The sequence below is a fragment of the Callorhinchus milii genome, unplaced genomic scaffold (assembly GCF_018977255.1).
Source record: "Callorhinchus milii isolate IMCB2004 unplaced genomic scaffold, IMCB_Cmil_1.0 Scaffold5, whole genome shotgun sequence".
Classification (NCBI taxonomy): Eukaryota; Metazoa; Chordata; class Chondrichthyes; order Chimaeriformes; family Callorhinchidae; genus Callorhinchus; species Callorhinchus milii.
Window position 1 is genome coordinate 60,194,639 of NW_024704746.1, and position 23,822 is coordinate 60,218,460.

A 23,822-nucleotide genomic window follows, 5' to 3' on the forward strand; every position below is an offset into this window, starting at 1 on the left:
TGAGCAGTTTTACCAATCTGTAGCACTGAAGTATAGAAATTAGTAGTGTTTCTGCTAGCATTTGTTATGCGCTCTGAGACGCTACCGTGTGGAGGGTGCTATATAAGTGCAAGTTGTTGTTGTGTTGATCGTTTTTTTAAAATAGATTTACGTTCCTAATCGTCTCTTCATACTCATAATAACTCATAACCCTGAATCCTTCTTACCGCCTTATAATGGATTTTCTGCAAAGCCCTGGGATTAGTTGCTTGAATTAAACAAATATAAAGTGGAAACAAGTAGACCTTGTACTGTTTTGAAGTTAATTTAGCAATTTAAGCGTTATAACACCAATAAACATTTCCTAATGTTTCTATGTGGAGCTTTTCTGATCTACTGAATTTGAAAGAGTGTGCAATATGTATCTGGTTAAAAATATGCATTTCTAAATACGGGACTTTTTCTGAATGAAATGAGGAGTGTGAAATTTAAACTTACCTAATGACATGCAACTCCAAAAACAAAATAGAGATATGCAAAATCATTAAGGTGTATATGAATTTTATTTTACAAGATGTACATAAGCACAGTATATACATCAAATATCAGCCAGATGTAGATTGCTCGCTTGAAATTAATAAATATTGAAATGTACAACAAATGCTTATCATTCATTGAAAATTAGCTCTCAACACATACTCAATTTAGCACACCAGACAAAACTGTTGGTAAAATGCAACAGTTAAACATCTCGGTAATAATTATTGAAGTTAATTCTTAGCAGGAAGTCCTCCAAATGGGGCTGGTATCCTCGATTGACAAGTTTAGTCACCACTGGGTTAAAAACAAAACACAAATGATTAGAATCTCAACATTTTATAACAAAGAAACCTTCTGGCAGCTTCACTGACTTTATGAAATGTTTAAAAATATGAATAAATAGAATTAATAATTAAATTACTAATAAATAGAATTTCAAATTATTTGTTTCTGACATTAAAAACTCAAACAACTTTCTATACAAGTGTGTAAAAATCATGTGCAATTCTAATTGGAGGTTCTGGCAGACAGGCTTTGTTTGTACCTAGGATTTTCATCTCATAAAACCTGCAAGGCCTGATTTAGGCAGATTTTTATGACACTGTCTGAATCCACTTTGAGGATTGTAAATAAATTATTCCAAATTTTAAATGACATGAAGATAGATTAAGTAGCTTGGTCTTACTACAGTATGAAACATTATGTAAGGATAAACTGTAAACTCCACATTTCTGCATCATAATACCACATGCAGAATCTTTACCCCTTTATAAAGTGGATATAATAGAACATTCTGATTTCAAACAAGTGTTCATAACTAATGATTTCCTTTATCCTGTATTACCCGTAGCCAGGACCGTCTTATTTTAGACCAAAAATAAAAAGAAGAAAAATAACTAGAACGCAAAAAAAATTAGCTCCCCATTGGGCTAGCGAGAAGAGGCAGTACTGGAGCACACAGTCAAGTTTCAGTGCAAAAGCAACAAAATTTATAGCATTCTTACTGTCTAAGCAATATTTTTCGAAACCCTACCTTTAAAGAGAAAGTGTGAGTAGTGCTTAAAGGTTTTGTGTGACTGTTGCATGACAGTAAAGTTGGGATGCACGGCCATTTGCCTGTCAGCATCATACTGCCAGGCCTGTGAAATTAACTGATTGCGGAATTTTAGGATCAGGCTGAAGATATTGTGAATGATGTTCATCACGGGGGCAGCTTTCTCAGTCAGTAATCCCCTGTAATATAAAGGACAAACATTTTGTTTTAATTAGTCTACTGGCTGGAAAAATCATACATGTCATCCTCATTCATAAATTAGAAACCAGATTATAGCAGATGCTTTGAACACAAAAAAGTGCATGTTATTATTTAATTGAAGCATGTTGTGTCACACAATGGATTGAGAAGCTGAAAAGCCCATTCAGCTATTTCCTCTATAAATCAAGACTATTTGATAGATCATAACATACAGTATAAATTCTCTATTGTTATTCAATCTCTAATTATTTATTGGTCAAAATAGAGCATGAAACTAGAGGCACTCTCCCCAGAAAGTATTATTTGCAGTGTAATTTTTTTGGAAAATTCCAAGAAGTTACTTTAGTGAATGCATTTCTCAAGTGAACAATCATAACTGTTTTTCCTTCTTAGGATAAAGAAACTCACTACAGTTTGACGATTAAGTGTGTTGAGTTCATTTCTAGTATGCAGCAGTACCGCATCAATTGATTTTCACCTCAACTAAATAACATGGAAATATTTTGGCAAACATTATCTGGAATACTTGATACCACAAACTCACTTCAGGCAAAAAAAAGCAATTGCACCACAATTTTTCAAGTATGTTACTGTATAACCTGAAAATGCAGATTCAGTCTAATTCTGCACTACATCATGGCATATTACGTTCTTCAGCTGCTAGAAACAAAAAAGGCACGAAACTCTTACCTGAAAATACCCTTGTTGAGATACTCTGCATGTGTTCTGTGAAGTTCATCTAGATTTCCAACTGAAGACAGCTTGTGTCGAAATTCGCACCATGTAACATGCAAGATCTGGTTGGCAATATAACCTTGGATGACTTTGACAAAATGCTGCATTTCATGTCGAAAGAGTTGAAGTTGGCGAAACTGAACTGAATTTGGGGAATGGTTAACCAAAGCTAGAAAACAAAAGTCCCAAGTGTGATTCAATTTGTATAGATTGAAAAGAGGAACATGTTCTTTTACATTTTCGCCCGCGTTTCCTGCACAAATATACAGCCAATTTTACAGTATATTCTGTGAAGCGCTTTAAGATGTCTAGAAGACGTGAAAAGCGCTATATCAAATGCAGGGATTATTATTATTACATGAGGAATTCAGAAAAATAATAATCCCTTCACTTGATATATTGCCTTATCATATTATTGAGACATATCAAAGCGCTTCACAGAATATACTCTAAAGTGAGTTGATTGTATATCTTGTGGGCGAAACACAGCCTCCAATTTGTGTAGGAAAAAATAGATAATGTATCAACGCATTCAGAATAAATGTACACGACAATGTTCACTCGACAAAAATGCATGAGAAAATAGTTTCTGTGCTAATTAAAGCACTTAATCAAAGCCCTTCCAGATAAATAACGACTGTATCACTAAACAATCAGTTGTCCTTTATGGTGAATATGTAGCAGAGTACAAGAAAACCACAAGATTTCTGTATTCAATTACTCTAAAGGTGGAGTCACAATTACCACCACATAAAATATTAGGAACAATTTTATAATTACAAATTGTAACTTTAATTGAAAAAGTTAAGGCATGCAGTAAATAGACCATTTCATCAATTGGGTGATCAAATTGGATAAAGGCCAACTAAGCAGATGAATGCATTTTTACAGAGTAATCTTCCTTCAACAAAGCAAAGATTCTCACTGCATTTCTGTTCAAAAGTCTAGAAAGACATTCCTCTCACCTGTTCGTTTTAAATGGAACCAAACATCTTTTAGTGTCCAGACCATGTGCTTCAGTTGCAACAGAAAAGAAAAGATCTTGTTGTACTTATTCATGCAGCTCTCTGTGATAACAATGTTGAGGGGCCAATCAACCTGTAACAAAATAACAGAAGAGAAGATCTACATCAGTTAGACTGGTATGGCCTCAAGAATGTATTCTACTGAGGTGCTCATTAATTCCAAACCTTATTGAAAGGGATCTGTACACAGTACTCACGTCTCTCAGTGTTTCAGGTTTTAAAATGTCTGGTTACACAGGCTGGTGATTCACATTTCACACAGAACTCTCCGTTATAAGTTATTATGAATTTCCACTTCAGTGAGAGACATTGATGCTATATATTGTAAGGTTCTATAAGGTTTAGAATTAATGAGCACTTCACAACTTATCAGATGACATATCCTGTGCTCACAAGTCTCACGCAAAAAGGATACGGGGTGGGGTTGGGAAGAGAGAGAAAGAGATTGTCTGCTCAATGGTAAATGTCTATACCTCAATATGTTGGATTCTCAACTAGTCGGTAAAGAACAACAATCTAGGTTTGTATATATGACAAGTACAGAATTGTCACCCTATGTCTAAAGATTGTATTTTATCAGATTCAAATTGTTCTTTATTTTGAGAGCTATTCACAATGAACATTGTTAACTGCTCAGACTTTCTGATTTGCATCATATTGGTTTGTGAATAGTTCAATTTTTCTTCAGCAATGATCACAATTAATGTTGATTTGCACAACATTTATTTTGGATCCATCTTTCAGACATGATGTTAGACCAAGGTCATAGATGTCTGATCTGAAGGATTTTGAAATTGTGCCATGGGATCTTCAAAGAGGAACAGGGAATTCTCATGTCTTGCCTGATGTTTCTTCCTTATCTTACTTTACCCCCTAAAATAAACAGATTAATTGATCATTTATCCCACTGATGATTGCAAGACATATTGCTGGCGCAGAGTTTGCCTTCACAGCAATCATTTCACTTCAAAAACTCATTGTGCGAGGCAATATAATGGTAATAAGTCGCTCTTTGAAGCACAAGTGTTTTTATTTCATACTGTGCAATTCAATAAATTGCCCATTAATTACTAAATTGCTTTCAACACTTTACAGAATCCTTATAGTTACTAATATTTCGTTGCACGGAATCATTCTAACCTTGTATCTTAGTTCCAAACAGCTTAAGGCATCGGGTGCATTGGGCTTGAACAAGTCTGGGAGGTATTTAAGAGCAAACGTCAGATTTGACGCTAGTTGAGAATCTCCATGCAGACTGTACTGCAAGGCTTTGTTCAAAATGGAATTGAGAACCAAAGGATTCAGAATTTCCCCAGGCGTCTGCCCCGAACCGAGCTAATGAAAGAAAACAGAACAATTTAAATTATTTTTTGCAGCAGAATTCTCAACACACAGAGCTATTACTGCCACTTCCATTTCTTAAATATAATTTTAATCTGTGGTTAAATACAAAATATAATTAAACACCAAGTTCAGCCAGCTATTTATATCATGCTCTGTTTTCAATCTAATGTAGAGTCTCTAAATTTAGATGCCAACTTCATTACTTAAAAAAAACCCAGTAAAATTGGTCACTTCAATCCACGGCTGTTTGTGGGACATTGTTGTCTGCAATTGGCTGCCGCGTTTCGCCCACAAATATACAGTCACTTCACTTTACAGTATATTCTGTGAAGCGCTTTGAGACATCTAGAAGATGTGAAAAGCGCTATAACAAATTAAAGGATTATTATATTATTATTTTTACACATATACGTTAAGAAAACTTTAACCTAATCTCATCACGCAAGACTATTTTGTCTTAAAATTCAGATTGCAGAAATGGCAGAAAATTCTTAGATTATATCTTAAATTGGAAGCTGTCTTTTTATAAAGAAATGTGGATTAAGGCAAAATCTATAAATTTTCTACCATTCTGTACAATCTTCAAATTTAAGACAAAATGGTCCTCCAGACTAAGACTAGGTGACATTTCTGTAAAAAAGCAAGCTTGCATAATACTTGAGTAAAGGAACAAAAATACATCAATTATATTGACCCGAAGTTTAACTTTTTACAACAATTTTACTTCAAAGAATATTTGGAATAAAGAAATACTTTCCTTTGAAATGCAAAAAAGATCAAAACATGAATCTGATGTAAAGTGATACAATGTTCTACTGTGACCTTGTGAATGGAAGAAAATATAATATTGAGCTATTTGTTTTTCTTATACCTTTTCAAAGAGCAAGTCACTGAGGGACTGGGCAAACTCTCCATCTTCCATTAACAGGAAATGTCGCAAGGCTTCAAAATTCAGTTCAATGTTTCGTTCCACAAAGAAGTAATCTACTATGGCTTTGTTTACTAGGGAAACACTAACAAATGAAGGAAGAAAGGTTATTTAAAAATTAAGGAATATCACAAAATGCATAGATATCACAAACAAGATAACTTTCTCAGCATACATATTAACTCTTCAGGGAACACTGATCATATAATAAACTGAAAATACTGTCCTTTAAAAATGTCAACATTTTGCAAAGTAATAAGCTCTTATACAGTATATTGTAGAATTGGAAGAATGTGCATAACATATACTTTTATATTCTAATCTCACTGGATCTCTTGTTCATAACCGCCTGTTGTAAACTACAAAATATAGTCACTGCACTTTACAGTTAATCCTGTGATGTGCAATGAAACATTCTCGTGCAGTGGAAGAGAATCTTAATCCTAAGAGTTCAAAAAGTAAACGTTTTGGCTCTGTATTAATTTGGTATCAGTTAAAAAAAGTAAACTTTTGTCCTTAATCTTGAATATGCAAGAGCAAGTTTAGAAAACATTCAGAATGAAAACCTAAATGTTGTGGAAACCTAGAGAACATATGCATGGAAGAATATAAAAGACCATAAAAAGTATAAAAATATTATTTTCTATTTAAAATGGTATTTTATAAGTCACATGCAGATGATTAACAGCAATCGTAAAGCCCATGTACTATATCCTGAGCGAGCGAAACAACATTTGATTTAAAACTGAAAATGATTGCTGGAGCGGAGAAAACTTACTGGGCTACAAGTGGTGCTGTAATAGAATGTTTCATCAGTACAGGAAGGGAGACAAGGTCACTTGTGTGCACTGCTGTTTCATCTGTTGCTCTACGAATAGAAGGATCCAAGGGCAATAAATAAGACGCAGTTTTTATATTCTGCAGCAGGTGGGAAATGGGTGGATCAGCTGGAACAAAAATAAGTGTAATTTAATAGATTTACTATAAAAACTGCAAAATATCAAGTTCAAAGGTCAGTTATGCAAAACAGAAGTAATTGTTTTTAATTCACTATCATAGAATCATACACTACAGAAGGAGGCCATTCGGCCCATCATGTCTGTGCCGGCTCTTTGAAAAGAGCTATCCAAATCAATCCCCCTCCCCCACTAATTCTCATTTAGTTTTTTTCTCCCTTGTACCCCTTATTGTCCTATGGATACTGGTGGCTATTTTATCAGTTTGAACTTAAGACAACAAAACAACAAAAACTTGCATTTATATAATAGCACCCCTCATACAGGGTAGCATCCCAGAGTGCTGGACAACAGGTAAGGACGTGCAGAAAACAAAATAACCTGGACTCATGTGGAATATAAACACTGGCATAGACTGGTTGGTCCAAATAGCCTATTTTCTGTGATGTACATTTTTCAAAAATAAATAAGGCTACATTTTGTACTGTTCCATTGTTGCCAGTACATCTTTCATTGGTACTCCAAAGTACATAACAGGAAGAGGGGCATTTCACAACATGGTATTGTGAAATTTGCTATCTGTTAGCAAACATACATCTTTAAAACATTAAAACATCTTTCATTTGCCTTTCTCCATTTGCGCAATACCTCCTTGTTGATTGGGGCAAAATGAAGATCGGGGCAAAATGAAGTCGGCTAACAGAAAGAGGAGGGCTCTCTTGCCCTTCTTATTGTAGGACTTTCTCCTATCAAGTCAGAGGTATGGGTTCAAACCCCATGTCAGAACTTTCACCTCCTAGTCTAGGCTGACACTCCAATAGTGTTGGGGAGAGCTGTTGGGAGGTGTTGTCCTTTGGATTTGATGTTAACCCGAGGTCTCGTCTGCCTGTTCAGATGGTCATTAACAACCGCATGGCTGTCATTACCTGCGCCACACATTATCAGGACATTACCATGACTCACAGGAAGTGGTTTCCATGGCAACCGTAGGGAAATTGGCCTTTTTTTTAAGATTAAAAAAATTAAGGAGTGGAATTTTATGTTCCTTGATTTGGAGAAAATTGGAAAATCAACAAAATACCAATTTTTAACCAAATAAAATTGGAAACCTGCAAATTTATTGATGGTAAATACTAAACATATAGAACAGTGGTCACCAACCGGTCGATCGCTGCTCAGTGGCGCTCTCGCACAGAACCAAGAGGACAAGAGGAAGGAGTAACAGAACTGTACAGTTACTTAGTCCAATTCAAAACTAAGCCAGATGCATAAAATATTTCATGCATCTCAAAAAATATACTTTATTCTATAACCTGTAGTAAATAATCGCTCATTCCCTGTCTTTACTGAACATGCGCGAGATGACACTTAGCAACGATCGCCCTTTTCTAGAATCTCCTCTCTATCAGACAAAACAAATTTTGAAAGCTTTCCTACTCTCTTTAGTCGAAATCTGAAGACTAATAAAAATGCACCACCTATTGGCCTCTAATTTTGAATTGAAATAGGATAACTCAATAATTGTTCTTTCTCCCAAATATATTTAAAAGTCTGTTAGATTCTTATGGATACCACGCTGATATATACACCAAGAGCCAATTCAAAGCAAATTGCTATGAAGTGCAATGGATGCGTTTGTAGGCACGTACGATAGACAATTTGCACAAAGTACTCTCTATCCCACAAACAGCCATAACAACAAGATTACATTTGTATCGCGCCTTTCACGTTGGGAGGATGTCCCAAGGCGCTGGACAGAGTACAGCATTTCACACTCGAGCTGGATTTGGGTTGGGGGGGGGTAAGGGAGGGGAGGGGAAGGGGGGTGGCCGATGGCATGGTTGAAGAGGAGGGTCTTGAGATGGGACTTGAAGGAGGCTAAGGAGGGGGTGAGGCGGAGTGACTGGGGGATGGAATTCCAGAGGTTGGGGGCAGAGTGGCTGAAGGCTCTCCTGCCAATGGTTGGGTGGGTGGATCGGGGGACGTGGAGCAGGCCAGAGCCGGCTGAGTGGAGGGAACGGGCGGGTTGGTCGGGGTTTAGGAGGTCGCAGAGGTAGGGTGGGGCAAAGCCATGGAAGGCTTTCTATGTGAGAACTAGGATCTTGAACTGGATCCTCTGAAGGATAGGGAGCCAGTGGAGTCGGGCAAGAGTGGGTTATTTTTTTAAATAAATAAATTTATTGATTTACAGTAAATAACCAATTTATCTGGTGGATTGCTCGCCAGACACAAAGAGAAACAACCTTCTCTTTCTGAATGGTGTCATAGTATCTTTACCAACGTTCAAAACAGGTAGACAAGACCTCAGTTTAACATGTATTCTGAAACAAAAAGGCACCTTCAAAAATGCAGCACCACCCCACCCCAGCACTGCATTGGATTGTAAACTTGATTGTGAGGTCAAAGTCCCAATGTGGGATTGAACCCACAACCTTCTGACTTGGAGGCAAGCAAGCTACCAACTAAATCCAATGGACAATTTCACCAAATGAAAGCATTCAATGCTCTTCCCTAGCTGCTTAATGGAATGTTCTGCCTTAATATCAAAACAGCACCTAAGATCAATTAATTTACTAGGTCACTAAACAGGGAAATCTGGAATCTACGTTTGTGCCATGATGGTCAATCAGAAAGCTGAACTGCAACTCAGAGGGCATCTATATATTTCTGTCTTCTAACGGGAGGATGGGGAAAGGAAGTGAACAGCTCAATTTTTATAACATCTTATGAAGTTCTTCGCAAACAAGTACATAGTCACATACGAGAAACAAAAAAAGCTGTGCATTTTGTACTATTAAAAAGCATTATTTTGTTAAACTGAATTTACACTCAAGTTCTTTAAACATTACATTCTTACTTACACATCAACTCGTAACTGTCCTGGTATTGTTCTATGCAATAATGCTCCGTCAAGGCCTTAAGATAGGCCTGTTCCTTATTCCATTTAACATCTTCCTGTTCAGCAAGCTCAACTGGGTAAGACAGATCAACAACTGGATACATTAAATTCTGTGCTGTAGAATCTGAATGATGGCCATGTGTATTTTGTTTCTGAAATTGTTTCCTTCGTATTTCTAAAGGACTTTCCTTTTTAAGGAAAAGGAAAACAATTATTCAGCATTCGGTCATTGCTTTGACATCTACGTCAGAATCTAAACAGACTCAAAGAATTATCCTGATAGAATCCAAAAAAGTAGAATATTTTACAATAGAACGCATTGATGAAAGCAGTAAACTAACTCTTTCAGCACAGTAAATCAATAGCTATTTGTGCTGATTTGAAAGCTTTTGGGGTATGGGGTGTAGTGTTAGTGATACATAGGCAGTTATGGGAATAAGAAAACTTGATTTCTAGAAGCAACAGTTCAATCATATAACAGAACCTAAAGAGACAACACCAGGGCAGTCCACACAGCAATATAGACAAGAAGGTTGTATGTCTCAATTTTGGTCTGTTGTTCGTGTTGCTGAGTCAGTGGATCTCAGCCAGTGGACTATAAATGGAGTCAGTGCCAGGAAAGAAATAAAAAACAACCTTATTGCTCTATCCCTGACAGAAGATGTGCATTATTGGAGGTTAGGTTTGGCCTTGGCTACAATGCTCCTCCACTAACATGTGAATAACTGTGTAAACTTTGAATAGCATAGCTGGATGCATGACTCCCTTCCTTACTTCACGTTCTTAACACAGATTAGTATAAACTGGCTCAACAGCTTCAAATTTTAAAAATACCTCATCTTGAAAGTTGGTAAGTGCCTCATCTGCTTTGTCTTGGCATTTATCAGCAGCCTCATTACCACAGGTACCTAAAAAGACAATATTGGACAATAAAATTAATATGTTTTTGAAACTTTACCTGGAAATCCAAAATATCTATTGTACAGATAAAATAGCAACACCTTAATTATGAAATGATGCTCGTACATTTTTATACAAATATGAAATGTCACCAAATTTCAAATGCTCCAACAAACACATTGTAAATACCGTTTTTTTTCTCCCCCCACAAAGACTCACTACTTAATGTGTTTTAAAATGGAAGCTGGAGTTGGACCCGATGATGAGGTAAACACACAACTCAGAAAGTTTGAGTGAGTGTTCAGTTTTGAAAGCAGTTTTCAAAAAGAATTCATGAAAGCTTCATGAAAAGTCCTTATTGTTTGTTGAAACTTGAATTTGAAGAACATTATTGAAAATATAATTTAATATTTGTGTTAACATTTGTAAGGAACTAATTCAGGTGGAATTATCCTGAAATTAAAGGGTTTTTATGTTAAAGAGTGATTTTTTTTCATGGGGAATGTTAATCCCAATCAATTCCAGAATGTGATCGAGTCTCTGAATGGGTCTGAATTGAACGTTCAAAGAGGAGCCATTTAGAAGGAAACTCCAAAACCCGTCCACTCCTCTCATGTCAGGGTGTCAGAGCTAATGCAAAATTCCGTCCTCTTCACACACATTTGTCTCCCACTCCAGTAAAACCTATTAAAATAACTATGCAGAAAACTTTTGTACTTCTTACCTTGTAAATCTTCTGGTTGATCCTCAAGATTTCCATTAACCTCAAGATCAGTGTTTGGAAGAACTGTAGCATCATCAGCTGTAACCAGTTTGCTTCCTTCAGCATTTTTGGTTACATCTTTAGAATTTATGGGACATATATTTTCAGCATTTGCTGTTTCACGTACCACCTTCTGAACAAAAGACCTTCTGTTGTACAACAAATATTGAATGGTGGAATCAGATGAATGACCGAGAGTAGCTTTCTGCTTTGGGATCAGATTTGCTTCAACCTCAGGGCTCCATTGTCCTATTTTGATATTAGACTGGGAAACATGTCCAAAAGGAGTCAAACAAGGCTCTCGAGGCTCTATATTCGAAACATTTTCTCCAGTTTGAATGTGAGAATCTGAGACATGTCCATGAACATTCCATCGGGGTTGATGTGGTTCCACGTCCCACACATTTTCACCCACCTTAACGTTAGCTTGTGACACATGGCCATGGATGTTCCAACGAGGACAAGGTGGTTCTACATTTGAAGTGTAATTACCAACCTGCAGATTGGCTTGTGATGCATGTCCATGAATGTTTGATTGGGGCCAAGACTGTTCTACATCTGAAACATATTCACCAGAAGGTTGACTAACTGGTGCACACATTCCAACCTTAATATGTGAATCAGATGGATGTCCGTGAGATTTTCTTGAATTCACTTCTGGAAGTGACGTATGGTCAGGAGGTGACGTATGGTCAGGAGGTGACACTGGTAGAGAACTAAAGTCATATTCACCCGGACTAGTTCCAAGGCATTTTGTGCTAGGCTGTGATAACTCTGAACCGATTTCCTCTAGCGCTGCGTCAAGAACTGAGCTCTGTGTAACTGTTTCAGGAGAAACCTCAGTCTGTTTTTGCACTTTGGGAAGAAAATCCTCAATGCTTATATCAAGTAAGTATCCTACTTTTTGTTCAGAATTTGTGTCTTCTGGGAGACGATGTGAACCAACACCCATTGATGCTCCGAGTCGAGGTATGACTTTCTCAATTTCATCTTCAGACTGTTCAGCTTCCTCTTTAAATATCATTATGTCGTTCTGTGCACCTGCTGTTGGAGACAGACTTTGGTTTTCCCTAGTTATTCTGATGTTAGAATCTGTCGCTTGATATTCTTTTTCTTCAACCTGCAAATAATTACAACTTATAATTAAATGGATGAGTCAATTTTCCTTGTAACTGTAAAATTTCAAATTAAACAGTTGAAAATATAGTAAAATATACATGTAACAGTCATTATTTTTCAGGGGAGGAACACACATGGAAAGAGGATAAAAGAAACATGATCTATTTATGAAATATGACTATATTAAGTATCGCACCTCAATGCCTGTAGCTTGAGAGTTAAAATCTTTAATCAGTAGCTCACGATGCTGCAATTCAGTAGCAATATCCATTGTTCTTTGTTCTTCCAAAGGAAACATTTCCAGCAAGTCCTGAAGTTTTTTTTTGAAGAAAGCTGATTAAATTGGTAAGCGACTTTCTTACAGTGTCAAAGAGTTTAATAAGGTTGTTAATTATTCCAAAATGTATGTTACAAGTACCTCAATTTTTCTTTTGTCATCAAGCAGAAATTCAGCACGCAGAGGCTCTAATTTATATCTTTGCGTTTTCCACTTGGCTCTCTGTTCTCTCTTTGCTGCTTCCTCAGATAACTTTTCATAATGTTCAATCAACTGTTGCCTTAAGATTAACAAAAATAGATTACTTTTAATATTCGCCTACAAAAACACAGTCACTACACTTGAGAGTGAATCCTATGTCCTCCCAACATGAAAGGAATGCACCATGCAAGGATGAGCAAATGCAAGGATTATTATTGATAATCATTAACGTGTGCTCACCAAAAGCAGAGTGAAGTTTAAAAGATACATAAAACTCATATATATTTCTGTATAGTAGTTTTTATTTTCAAACCAAATGGAGTAATTTCACATGAAAATAATACTACACATGAATCATAAAATTCAGTTTCATCCACAATTTTATATGGAAATCTAGGATGCAAATCATGTGCAAGTCAGAGCAATGATTTTCAGGCCTAAACATTACAGGTACTCATGGGTCTCAGTTATGAATTTGCACTGTACTTCTAGATAAACGCAAATTGACAGATCAAAAAAGCACTTTTCATATCGTCTTGGGTTTATGAAAATTAAAACTATACTGCAAAATACACACATAGCTTCACTTGATTATTTTACGACAACAAAGGGATACATGTACATAATATGTTCACTGACGGAAGAAACATGCTGTATGTCAACCACACAAATAGGCCTTTTATTTTTAGGAGAGCTACTGAACATTAATCTTTCTTTGCCTAAATCTGTCACTGCATTAACGCCTTAAAAAAAATAATAAATTCGTTACTCAATCTATGAGCTTTGAGACGTCTCGAAGGCATGACAAGGCGCTATTTCAAATGCAAAGATTATTATTATTATCACCTTGCTTGTTTTTCCAGTTCTTGTTCTTGCGTTTTACGTTTTTCTTCACGTTCATTCAGTGCCTGGGTTCGCATGAAATCTTCTTCAGTCTCTTGGTTTTTAACTGCATTTCGACGCTAAGTAAAACAAAAATAAAGGCACTGACATTTATGCAGAATTTGTGTGCATTGTTTACAGAATGAAAAGCATAAGTGTGGGTGTTCTTTAATCCTAGTTACTGGGTACGAATGGGGAACTCCAGACAAGATTATTAAGTCTTTAAAATGTTGAAGATTATTTTTCCAGTGACTGTAATACAATTGAATAAATACCAATGAAGTTAATTTCGGAGAAAAAACATAGTAAGAACCTATATCTTAAAGGGGGAAATCTTAAAGGAATAGAAGAACAGAGTGATCTAGGAGTGCAGATTCACAGGGCACTGAAGGCAGTGAGCCAGGTGAATAAGCTATTAAAAAAAACAATGGAGCCTTAGGTTTATAGCTAAGGAAAAAGAGGTTATGTTGAATTTGCATGGAATGATGGAATACTGTGTGCAGTCAGTTGTTGGAGCAACAACCATGTGCACATTCAAAAAAGGAGAATAACGTTGAGGGTTATAGGGAAAGGGCTGGTTTATGGGCCTTGGGATAGAATTTATGATGTGGAGTAAAGCACTAGTCAGACTAGATAGCCCAAATGGCTTGTTTCTGGGCTGTACTTTCTATGAATCTGTTTTGATATTTACTTAACCTCTCTCCCCGCCTATGAATGTTTTTAGCGCATTATTTTCACAGTAGCTCTGCACTAGTTATATTTTCACATAATGGTGAAACTTCAAAAGAATAAAAAGATAACTTCCTCCCTGACATTGTGTGCTGTCGCCCAGAGAACAAATTCCAGCATAAACCCAATTATAAAAAATGTCCAGGTGTTTTATGTCAAACAGTTTTTAAGTAATGCACCTCCAGGTTCTTTTCATATTGCCTTTTCAGTTCCAGAAATCGCTCCCGTTTCTTTGCTTCCACAGCCTTTTTTTCAGCTATCAGCTGGTCTGCAGTTCAGGAAACACAAAAGTAGAAGAAAATGCTTAAGGCTTAATTTTTTTTTAATAACCTAATACTGCTGCCTTGCAGAGATGTTGGAGCATTCACAGGAATGAAACACGCCAGAGCAATTTTATTTCAGATTGAAATAAACTATCTTGTGTGTATAATAACCACACAAATATACAGTTTAATTTCTATGGATATTATCCCAACCCCCCGCCCCACCGCTCGGGTCCGATTCCCTGACTGTCCAGCACCTTGGGGCTCCTCCTGACATGAAAGGCACTATACAAATGTAATTTTGTATTGTATTTAGATATTCAATGGCAGTAAACAAGTATGTATTTTTGAATTACAGTGGGGACAATGGAGTGCTGATCACTTTTCTAATTTCTAAAATAATGACAAAATTATAGCACACAAAATGCATTCGAGTACAATATTTACTAGCGTGTTACAGTAAATATAACAATGCTTTATGTGCAATAAGGTGGTGGTTTAGGACCTTAAAACACGGACACTGCATTAAATAACGAAACATACTAAAATTGGCACCTTCTGGGTTCTCAGATCACCACTGATGACACTTCCTCCATGCACAAATTGATGTCAGTGGCACCTTCTGAGCGCAGAGAAGCCATCAGCAGGCCTGACGTCTCAGAAGACACCCATTTTTTAGCTGTAAAGCCAATCAATTGCTCCCAGAAGACAGTGTACTGCATGGGCAGGCATTGTCGTCTTCTCAACATGCTATTTAATCATACACCTGATACTGCGGTTTGCAAAGGAAAGAGGTTACGCTACTGCTAATCAAACCATACTCTTAAAGGTCTCCATGGCTCCCTTTGCTGTCCGTTGAGATTGGACAAACAACTCCTGTTGGGCAATTTCTGTCCTCAGTTTCTGGAAGAACAAATCATTGCTTTATCAGTACCACTGAACAATTGAAGACAACAAACTACTGAGAAATGATACTGCATCATAAACACCTTACAAAGGCTGAGAGTCCTAGCCAGACAGTTTATAGTTTTAGTAAAATGGTCTTTTTCAAAAGAACTGCAGCTTTTGAAGGAAGCAACACAATGGAGCAATGGAATGCAATATTTTCCATATTTGCAGGGACCAGTTTACTTTTAATCCTAGGGCACTGCTAATCCACCTAATACTGCCTCATTCCAGGTAAACTAGAGTGATATGCATGATTAAGAGTCTTTGACATCTTTCAGGGTTTCACATGGTGTCTGAATAAGTGTCTACAGTCTGCTCAGAATGGAAACAATAACCAAGGAGAGAGTACCGGGTATGCTGTTCTTTTTTTTTAAAAAATGTAATTACATATCTTTAAATTGGGACATCACAGTAACGGATAATGCTTAAAACATATGCAAGTTGCCTCTCACCATGACAAAATTATTGCAGAATTATTCACATTCAATTATAACTTGGACAAATGTCCTCTGGAGTAATTGATTATTTAGATCATGGCTGTTTGTCAGATTAAGCTGTGTGCAACATGGCTGTTGCCTTTTTCCTAAAAAAAACATTTCTACATCGGTTATAGATTTTTGTCTATATCAAATCATTGTTATATTTAATTATAACTTATAAAAGAAAACCATGAGTGCTTATTCTAAGAAAAACTATGCTTCTGTGACAACAGACATGCCCATTAGAACAAATCATAATGACATCATTAATATAGTTCAAAAAACTGAAACATGAGAATATAAACCACTGAACAAAAGCTTAAATATGAGTGCCATTCTGTCTTTTGTTTTCAAAATTGAATAAGAAAATTTGTTACCTATCATAAAAATGAAATTATACATTTTAACTGCAAACAAGAAAGCCATCTAAAACAATTTATTCACAGATGCCACTGTGTTCTCTTCTCTTACCTTCTCCTCCCTGGTAATGGAGCTATAATGGGCTATATTCTCCATTCGACTGAAATAAACAGCACACTCTCTTTCTATCTCCTCCAACTCCTCCAAGGAAAAGGTGACGGAGATGCGGGGAACAGGGATGTCAGACCAGCAGATGTAATGCTTTTAAGATACAAGCATAAAACAGCAAAACTATTTAAGTTACTTACCACAAAAAAACACCAACTTTTTTTACGAAACATTATATGACCTCATGGTTGTCTAATACCCAACATAAAATTACAGCTAACAGCAATCCCAAACATTTGTAATTTTCACATATTTAGTACAACTGTGAACATCATCAGAAGTTGAAAAGCTCAGCTTGTAGAACCTAGAAACAAAAGGCATGACAAGATGCAAAATAATTCTAGTAGCAACATCCCTAAATCATCAACTGTAAATAAGTTTCGCAAACACAAGACATTTAGCATAGATACTTCAGACATTTTAAGTAATATGGTTCAAAGAATGATAACCTACCGTTGAGCAGCACAATCTCAACAAATTAATGGTTTTCCCACATATAAAGATGTCATTGGACATGTGAGCAAGAAAAAGGGGGACGCTCTCTTCAACCTCTTTGCAAGCTATAACATACCCATTGGTCCAGTAGTGTTTATCTGATTAAAACAAAGAGTTCTCTCAGTTACTCTCATAAAATTGTTCTGTATACACATTCTCTATCTGTTGTCTCCTTATGTACTGAGCAATATTGACATGGAATAACAGTTATAAGTCAAATGCTAGAAGACTGTTGTGAGGCTCATTGCCTCCAACACCTCAATATCTAAGGAAAGAGGATGCTAACAATGTTCAAGAGATGCAATCAATATCAACAACAACAACAACAAGATTTCATTTATAAGCGCCTTCACGTCGGGAGCTAGACAGTTAGGTCAGGACCCAAGCAGGGGGGAAATGGTCAGGGTGAGGGGAGGGAAGGGAGGGAGCGAGGAGGGGGTAGAGAGTCGAGAGGGGAGCTGAAGGCACGGTCGAAGAGAAAGGTCTTGAGACCGGCCTTGAAGGAGGAAAGGGAGGAGGCGGCGAAGGCACTGGGGGATGCAGTTCCAGAGCCTAGGGGCTTAGAGGCTGAAGGCCCGGTCACCAATGGTAGGGCGGTTGGGGCGGGGGATGTGGAGCAGACCGGAGCCAGAGGAACGGAGGGTACGGGCAGGTAAGTAGGGGGATAGTAGGTCGGAGAGGTAGGAGGGAGCAAGGCCGTGAATGGCCTTGTAGGTGAGGATGAGGATCTTGAAGTCAATCCTCTGGGGGATGGGGAGCCTGTGGAGGTGAGCGAGGGTGGGAGTGATGTGTTCCTGAAGCCTGGTGCGTGACAGTACACGAGCTGCAGAGTTCTGAATGACCTGCAGCTTGTGGAGGGAGGTGCCGGGAAGGCCGGCGAGTAGAGAGTTCCCATAGTCCAGCCTTGAGGTGATAAAGGCGTGGACCAGTGTTTCAGCAGCGTGAGGGGTGAGGTAGTGCCGTAGTCTGGCGATATTCCGGAGGTGATGGAAGGCGGTGCCAGTTGTGGTTCGGATATGAGGAAGAAAGGACAACTCAGGGTCGAACAGAACGCCGAGGTTCCTGACTGGCTTTGAGAGATGGAGAGTGCAGCCTTGGATGCTGATGGTGTCAGCGCCTGAGGTGCAGAGGCGCTGACGCGAGTCAATCACGAGGGCCTCAGTTTTGCGCACGTTGAGCTGAAGAAAGTTGTCTCTCGTCCAGGACTCGATGTCGGACAGGCAGCTGTCAGGACATCGGTGGTCGTGGAGTTGAGGGTAGAGGAGGAAAGGTAGAGTAGGAAAGGTAGAGTTGGGTGTCATCCGCATACATGTGGAAGTTAACCCCATGTCTGCTGATGATGTCACCAAGGAGGAGCATATAGAGGGTGAAGAGGAGGGGACCGAGGACAGAGCCCTGAGGGACACCGCACGAGACAGTGCGGGGGCTGGAGGAAAAGCTGTTTGTGGAAACAAAATGAAGATGGTGGGAGAGGTTCGACCTAAACCACTCAAGGACAGGGCCTTGAAAGTTGAGGTGGGAGGACAAGTGGTGGGCTTTGAAATATTAAAAGGCAGTTTGATCTGAGCTTGAATTCATAACTTCTGACTCAGAAGTGAGAGTGCTGCCACTGAGCCAGACTGACACATATGGATGGAGATTTGGAGATCGCTATACGCATGGTCGAAGGGGCAAGTCTTAAGGAGGGATTTAAAGATAGAGGGGTCAAGGCAATGGATAAAGGATGGAGTTCTATGTTCTTAGGGACGTAGTGGCTGGATATCTGACAGACCAGTCAAGACAACAGTCAAGAGTAGAGACAGAGGGAACAAGTTGGGCGTCATGCGAGTAGAATGTGAAAGTTGATGCCTCCAGATGTCATCAAGGAGAAGTGCAGAGATGAGAAAGAAACAAGGTTGAAGAAGAAAGCCCTGAAGGATGGCGCAATCAATCCAAATGAGTGTTTGGTTTCAATGATACCTGAAATCAGGTGGATATTGTGTGTAACCTAACCTGCAAGTTATCATAGCTTCATACCTCTGAATCCGAGATAGTCCTCATTCACCTGGATCAGAAATTCTCCATAAGCATCTCTACAAATGCCGCTATAAACCCATTCATAGACAAACCTGAAGGATAATCACCGATACAATTATTTCTGAGAACAGAAAATGGTACAAAACTATACACAAAATTAATACTAATTGAGGTCAGGTAATCAAGCTAATTGCACACTCACCTCGTGTATGGTTCACAACTACTTTTCAGCAAAGAAAGCAATACCGGATAGTGCTCATTGCTACAATTACTCAGTGCTTCCTCATACAAGAAGGACAGAAGTTTTACTCCCTGAATAAACAAAATAAAATAACATTTCAGCAAAGTTAAGAAAACAAATTTGTTAATATCTGATGGTGACGAACAAGTTTTAGATGCTCAGGCATGTGATACCCCAGTGAGGTGAACCAACAAGGTATCCAAAACACCAGTAATTGCCTTTGACCACATGATAGTTTGTCTAACACAAAACACTTATCACAACGAGATGTGTGATATCAGAGGCGTAGCAGCAATAATGGATTTCTGGTATTGAGCACGGGAACTGATCCTTGATGTGCTAATCTCAGCTAATGTGACAGTTGAATTCTATATTGGTTTGACACAAGTTAATCCAGGCATAACCACTTCAAGCCCAGGATTCCTGGTGCCAATTTATTGGCAAATTATTCTTCAGATATTTTGATTGGATTTCTCTTTCACATTTTTCTGTTGAATATCCTGAAAAAAAGATGAATGTATTACTTACTGTGGGAAAAGATGAACTTCCTCTGTTTAATCCTAATACCCCTGAGCCTATTCCACATAGTTCAGACAAATATCTGCAAAGGATAGATGGAAAGATTACTTTTCAGTCTAAACACATAACAACATTGGAAAAAAGGTGAGATGCTGCAGCACGGATCATGCAGGTTGGTAATATACTGTACTACAATTGTCACAGAATGAAAAATAACTTTAGAAACAAATGAAATGAGTAATACAGTACAGAGTTAAACCCTTTCATGCAAGGGAAAGAAACACAGTGGGGGGAGGAGTAGGAAGAAAAGATCCTAGGATTGATTGACAAACAGACAGACAGACAGACAGACAGACAGACAGTACACTTGTGAACACAAGGCAAGTACACTTGTGAACAGAAGTGCACTTGGCTCATGTCCGTTCCACAACCTAATATCACCTCCACAGTAATAACCTGTTAATTCTGTCTCTCAAATCCAAAGAATGGCCACTGAAGCAAGGTACAGAAGGCTTGCTATTATCAGTGGTAAATCAAATCCATTGAAATCATTTATGTTTTACAATGGTATGCATTTAGTCATAACATTTGTGGAATTTAATAGAAAAGGCAAATTATATTTTTGATCTTATGCAATATATAAAATGAGCTTGGAAGCCAAAAAGTTAAATATTAAATGAATATTAGGCATTATTATTAGCCATGTGTAAAACTATGCACACAAAGAGAATTATGTGAATCAAAATTCAATTGTCGCTCTATACCAGTGAAACTAATACCCAAAGATATCAAAAGAGAATGTGCAGAAATGAAGAACTATGTAACACAAACTGAAACATCTGACCAATTTCAGCATGCACGTTACAAAATAAAATAGCCATACTAACTTTAGTTGGCGGCCCAATTTTCTGAAGAGAAAGGCAATGGTTAATAGGCTCAGTGATGGAGGTGTTGACAGCACACAAGCCCTGTAATACTGCACATACTTCCTCAATCCACTTGTAAAAGCCTGGGAAAAGAGGCAGAATAATATTCAAAGTATTCCTTTTTATTGCTCTCCTCGTGTTAATGTTTGGCACAATCTTCAGAATTATTCAAACTATTTCTATGCACTAAAGAGTGAGAACAGTTTAAGTTTTTAAACTTTAATTTTCAATGGGATAAGGTGTTATAAAAGACAAGATTTTCTTTCATTCTTTTATATCCTATCTTCTTTCCCTTGAAATAACAGTTCATTAGCATTAGATCTCCATGTTCACTGCATGCAAAGTTTTGTCCAAAGCTCCAATCAGTCTAACAGCAAAATTACACTTAATACACAAGCCAATAGCTTTATTTGAAAGTCTAGCTGAATTGATTTTGCTGTTAAGACTGACTGAATAAATTTAGATTATTGAATATAAATAAAACTTTTTAAAAAAAGCTTCAAAGATTTTCTTCTCCCTCTTTAAATGTTTTGTCACCAGGGCATCAATCATTCCCTGAACAAGGGAACATATAGGAAATTTGCAATTATAAATTTCAGTTTGTTTATAACAACAACTGGATTTGTTGTTTATTCAGTCTAAACAAAAGTTTTTTTAATGATTTTTCCAATGCGCTTTCTTCATTTGGAGCGTAGCAACAGAGAGCAGAGCAAAAATCTGTCCATCAACAAGTTGCACTTATATGGAAACTTTCATATAGGATGTTTTGAAGCACTTCACAGAGATGCTGAGGAGCCACACAGAGATGGCACAGCAGATTCATAGGTGTTTGACCAAAGGAAACTTTTTAAGCCAAGAGGGAAAGCTTAAGGCAGAGATTTCGGGAGAGAATTCATAGAGTGGCAGAATGGCTGATACCTTGGCCACTACAGATAGGACAGAAGGAGTGAGGAACATGCAGGAGACAGTGTCAGATGAGCGAAGGGCATGAGCAGGAAAACAAGGCTGGAACAGATTGTACAGACAGAGTTGAGACAGATTTGAATCAGAATTTTGACAATAAACTGCAATACTGTCAACTCAGTGTAGCCTGGTAATGTTGTAGTGTAGCCTAGCAATGTTGGTTGAGCAGGGGAGAATAGAGGCTGCAGACTTGGATGACTGGATTATATGGAGGGTGAAGTTAGGGATGAGAGTAGTCAAGACACTAAAATATCATGACTTTTTGTGGATTAGATGGGGTGAAACCTGAGGCAAGTTTCGTTACTCCACACGTCACTGTAAGCAATAAGTAGGAACCCGGTTGTTAGTCGATTGAGGGACTTTTCTGGGGGTAATAATCCCTAAAGAAAACTCTTTGCTAGTGATGTCCTGAATTTTACAATTTTACAATCAATACTTAGGCTTTAAAGTCATTTTGAATTCACAAAGTCGAAAAGAAACTTATAAAAACCTGAAAAACAAGTCCTTTTTTATACGTGGAATCAAGAATTGGCTGGAGAGAGAAGCAGCTGAGCCTAGTGTAGTATGTCGCATATTCAGCCAGTTCAGAGAGGAGGCTGTACATGCTTTCGGGAGATGTTCCTGAAACATACACTCCTTGTTTCACTATAAACGCATGGATCGTCTGAAATGGTAAGAACAGTAAAGTGCATCAAATTATTTACAGAGCAATGTCAACTTAATAATGGTACTCAGAGCCCAAGATGCTTTAACCTCCAACTATTTAGACTGAATTACAAAGTTAATCTTTGTGCAGTGCTATTGTTTGTTTTTGCAATTTGACTGTAATGCAGTTCTTTAAATAGTACTCAAGTCAAAGATTTCAAAGTAAAATAGATACAGTATATAAGTTCCTGGATATTTTTAAATGTTTATTTCACACGTTCATGTTGATTAATTTTACTGAGCGCTAATGAGTAGTTTCAAGCTTAAACTCAATAAGTAGATCAAACATTTCAAAGTGTAGGATCCTGATAGACTACAAGCTAGGTTGACTACCACAACTTGCATTTATATAGCGTCCCTCAAGCAGGGTAGTGTCCCAGAGCGTTTGACTGCAATACAGTCAAATATTACTCTAACTACATTTAATACACATAAAAGCAATACCTGATTCAGCGAAAAGGTTTCGGATGCTACACCAATCAGGACATTCAGAACATCCTTGACTAGTTCAGATTCTTTGAGCACAACTGGTGTTGGTTGTAACTGTGTACCACTGATGAGCTGTAGCTCACCTTCGCGAAGTCGGTAGAACTTGTCAAAAGCTTCTCGACCTGCTTCAGTGAGATAAGGTTCTTCTTTTTTCCCTGGTGGGCTAGAAGACAAAGAACATTTTTAATTTTGCCAAAGGATTTTAGCTATTTTCACCCAAAAAATACACAGTCAATCCACTTTTTGGTATTTCCTGTGAAACACTTTGAGATGCCTCGATGACATGGTAAGGCACTATATTAAATGTAAGAATTATCAATTATTATTAGCTACTTGAATTACAAAAAATAGCAATTACTTTGATTTAGCTGAGCAATGAGTCAGTCAGTATATACCCACCCACTACTATGGAATGTTATAGAAAATGTGTGACCAACTAATGATCACTTAATTGTTGCAATTCTATGCAATTATTTGTAATAGATATTATTTGGCAAAGAGCTTTAAAAATTCATGCATAATAAAATGTAAGAAAACATTCAGCTTAATTTATCTGAAAAGTGCTTGTGTTGATCAGGTAAGATCTGACTCAGCTGTGATTCCCAAGCAGCCGAACTGCCTCACAACCCTCGCTATCAAGGGCAACACATGAATAGCAGCTACTGCAGTGACACACTGGAAAACCATATCAGAAACCATACTCTCAGTAGAAGTATCA

At 37.6% G+C, this 23,822-nt stretch overlaps 1 protein-coding gene across 3 annotated transcripts in view; it reads right to left on the reverse strand.

Annotated features, from left to right (window-relative positions):
* Positions 1-523: 523 nt before the first annotated feature.
* tubgcp6 (tubulin, gamma complex associated protein 6) overlaps positions 524-23,822 on the reverse strand; it is a 29,841-nt gene continuing 6,542 nt past the window's right edge. For 2 of the 3 annotated variants that reach the window (XM_007890947.2, XM_007890946.2), the window contains exons 4-26: positions 23,060-23,267; positions 22,401-22,574; positions 20,909-21,030; positions 20,031-20,103; positions 19,464-19,573; positions 19,262-19,353; positions 17,204-17,343; positions 16,694-16,843; positions 15,617-15,698; positions 14,712-14,800; positions 13,768-13,883; positions 12,862-13,000; positions 12,640-12,753; positions 11,286-12,444; positions 10,496-10,569; positions 9,624-9,849; positions 6,585-6,753; positions 5,750-5,891; positions 4,675-4,869; positions 3,475-3,607; positions 2,465-2,678; positions 1,553-1,752; positions 524-813 (exon numbers count right to left, since the gene is read on the reverse strand). In XM_007890947.2, the coding sequence (XP_007889138.1) occupies positions 722-813; positions 1,553-1,752; positions 2,465-2,678; positions 3,475-3,607; positions 4,675-4,869; positions 5,750-5,891; positions 6,585-6,753; positions 9,624-9,849; positions 10,496-10,569; positions 11,286-12,444; positions 12,640-12,753; positions 12,862-13,000; positions 13,768-13,883; positions 14,712-14,800; positions 15,617-15,698; positions 16,694-16,843; positions 17,204-17,343; positions 19,262-19,353; positions 19,464-19,573; positions 20,031-20,103; positions 20,909-21,030; positions 22,401-22,574; positions 23,060-23,267 (4,213 nt within the window). In that variant the 3' untranslated portion in view covers positions 524-721. The remainder of the gene's footprint in view (positions 814-1,552; positions 1,753-2,464; positions 2,679-3,474; positions 3,608-4,674; positions 4,870-5,749; positions 5,892-6,584; positions 6,754-9,623; positions 9,850-10,495; positions 10,570-11,285; positions 12,445-12,639; positions 12,754-12,861; positions 13,001-13,767; positions 13,884-14,711; positions 14,801-15,616; positions 15,699-16,693; positions 16,844-17,203; positions 17,344-19,261; positions 19,354-19,463; positions 19,574-20,030; positions 20,104-20,908; positions 21,031-22,400; positions 22,575-23,059; positions 23,268-23,822) is intronic. The other variant, XM_007890948.2, reaches the window with a different exon arrangement.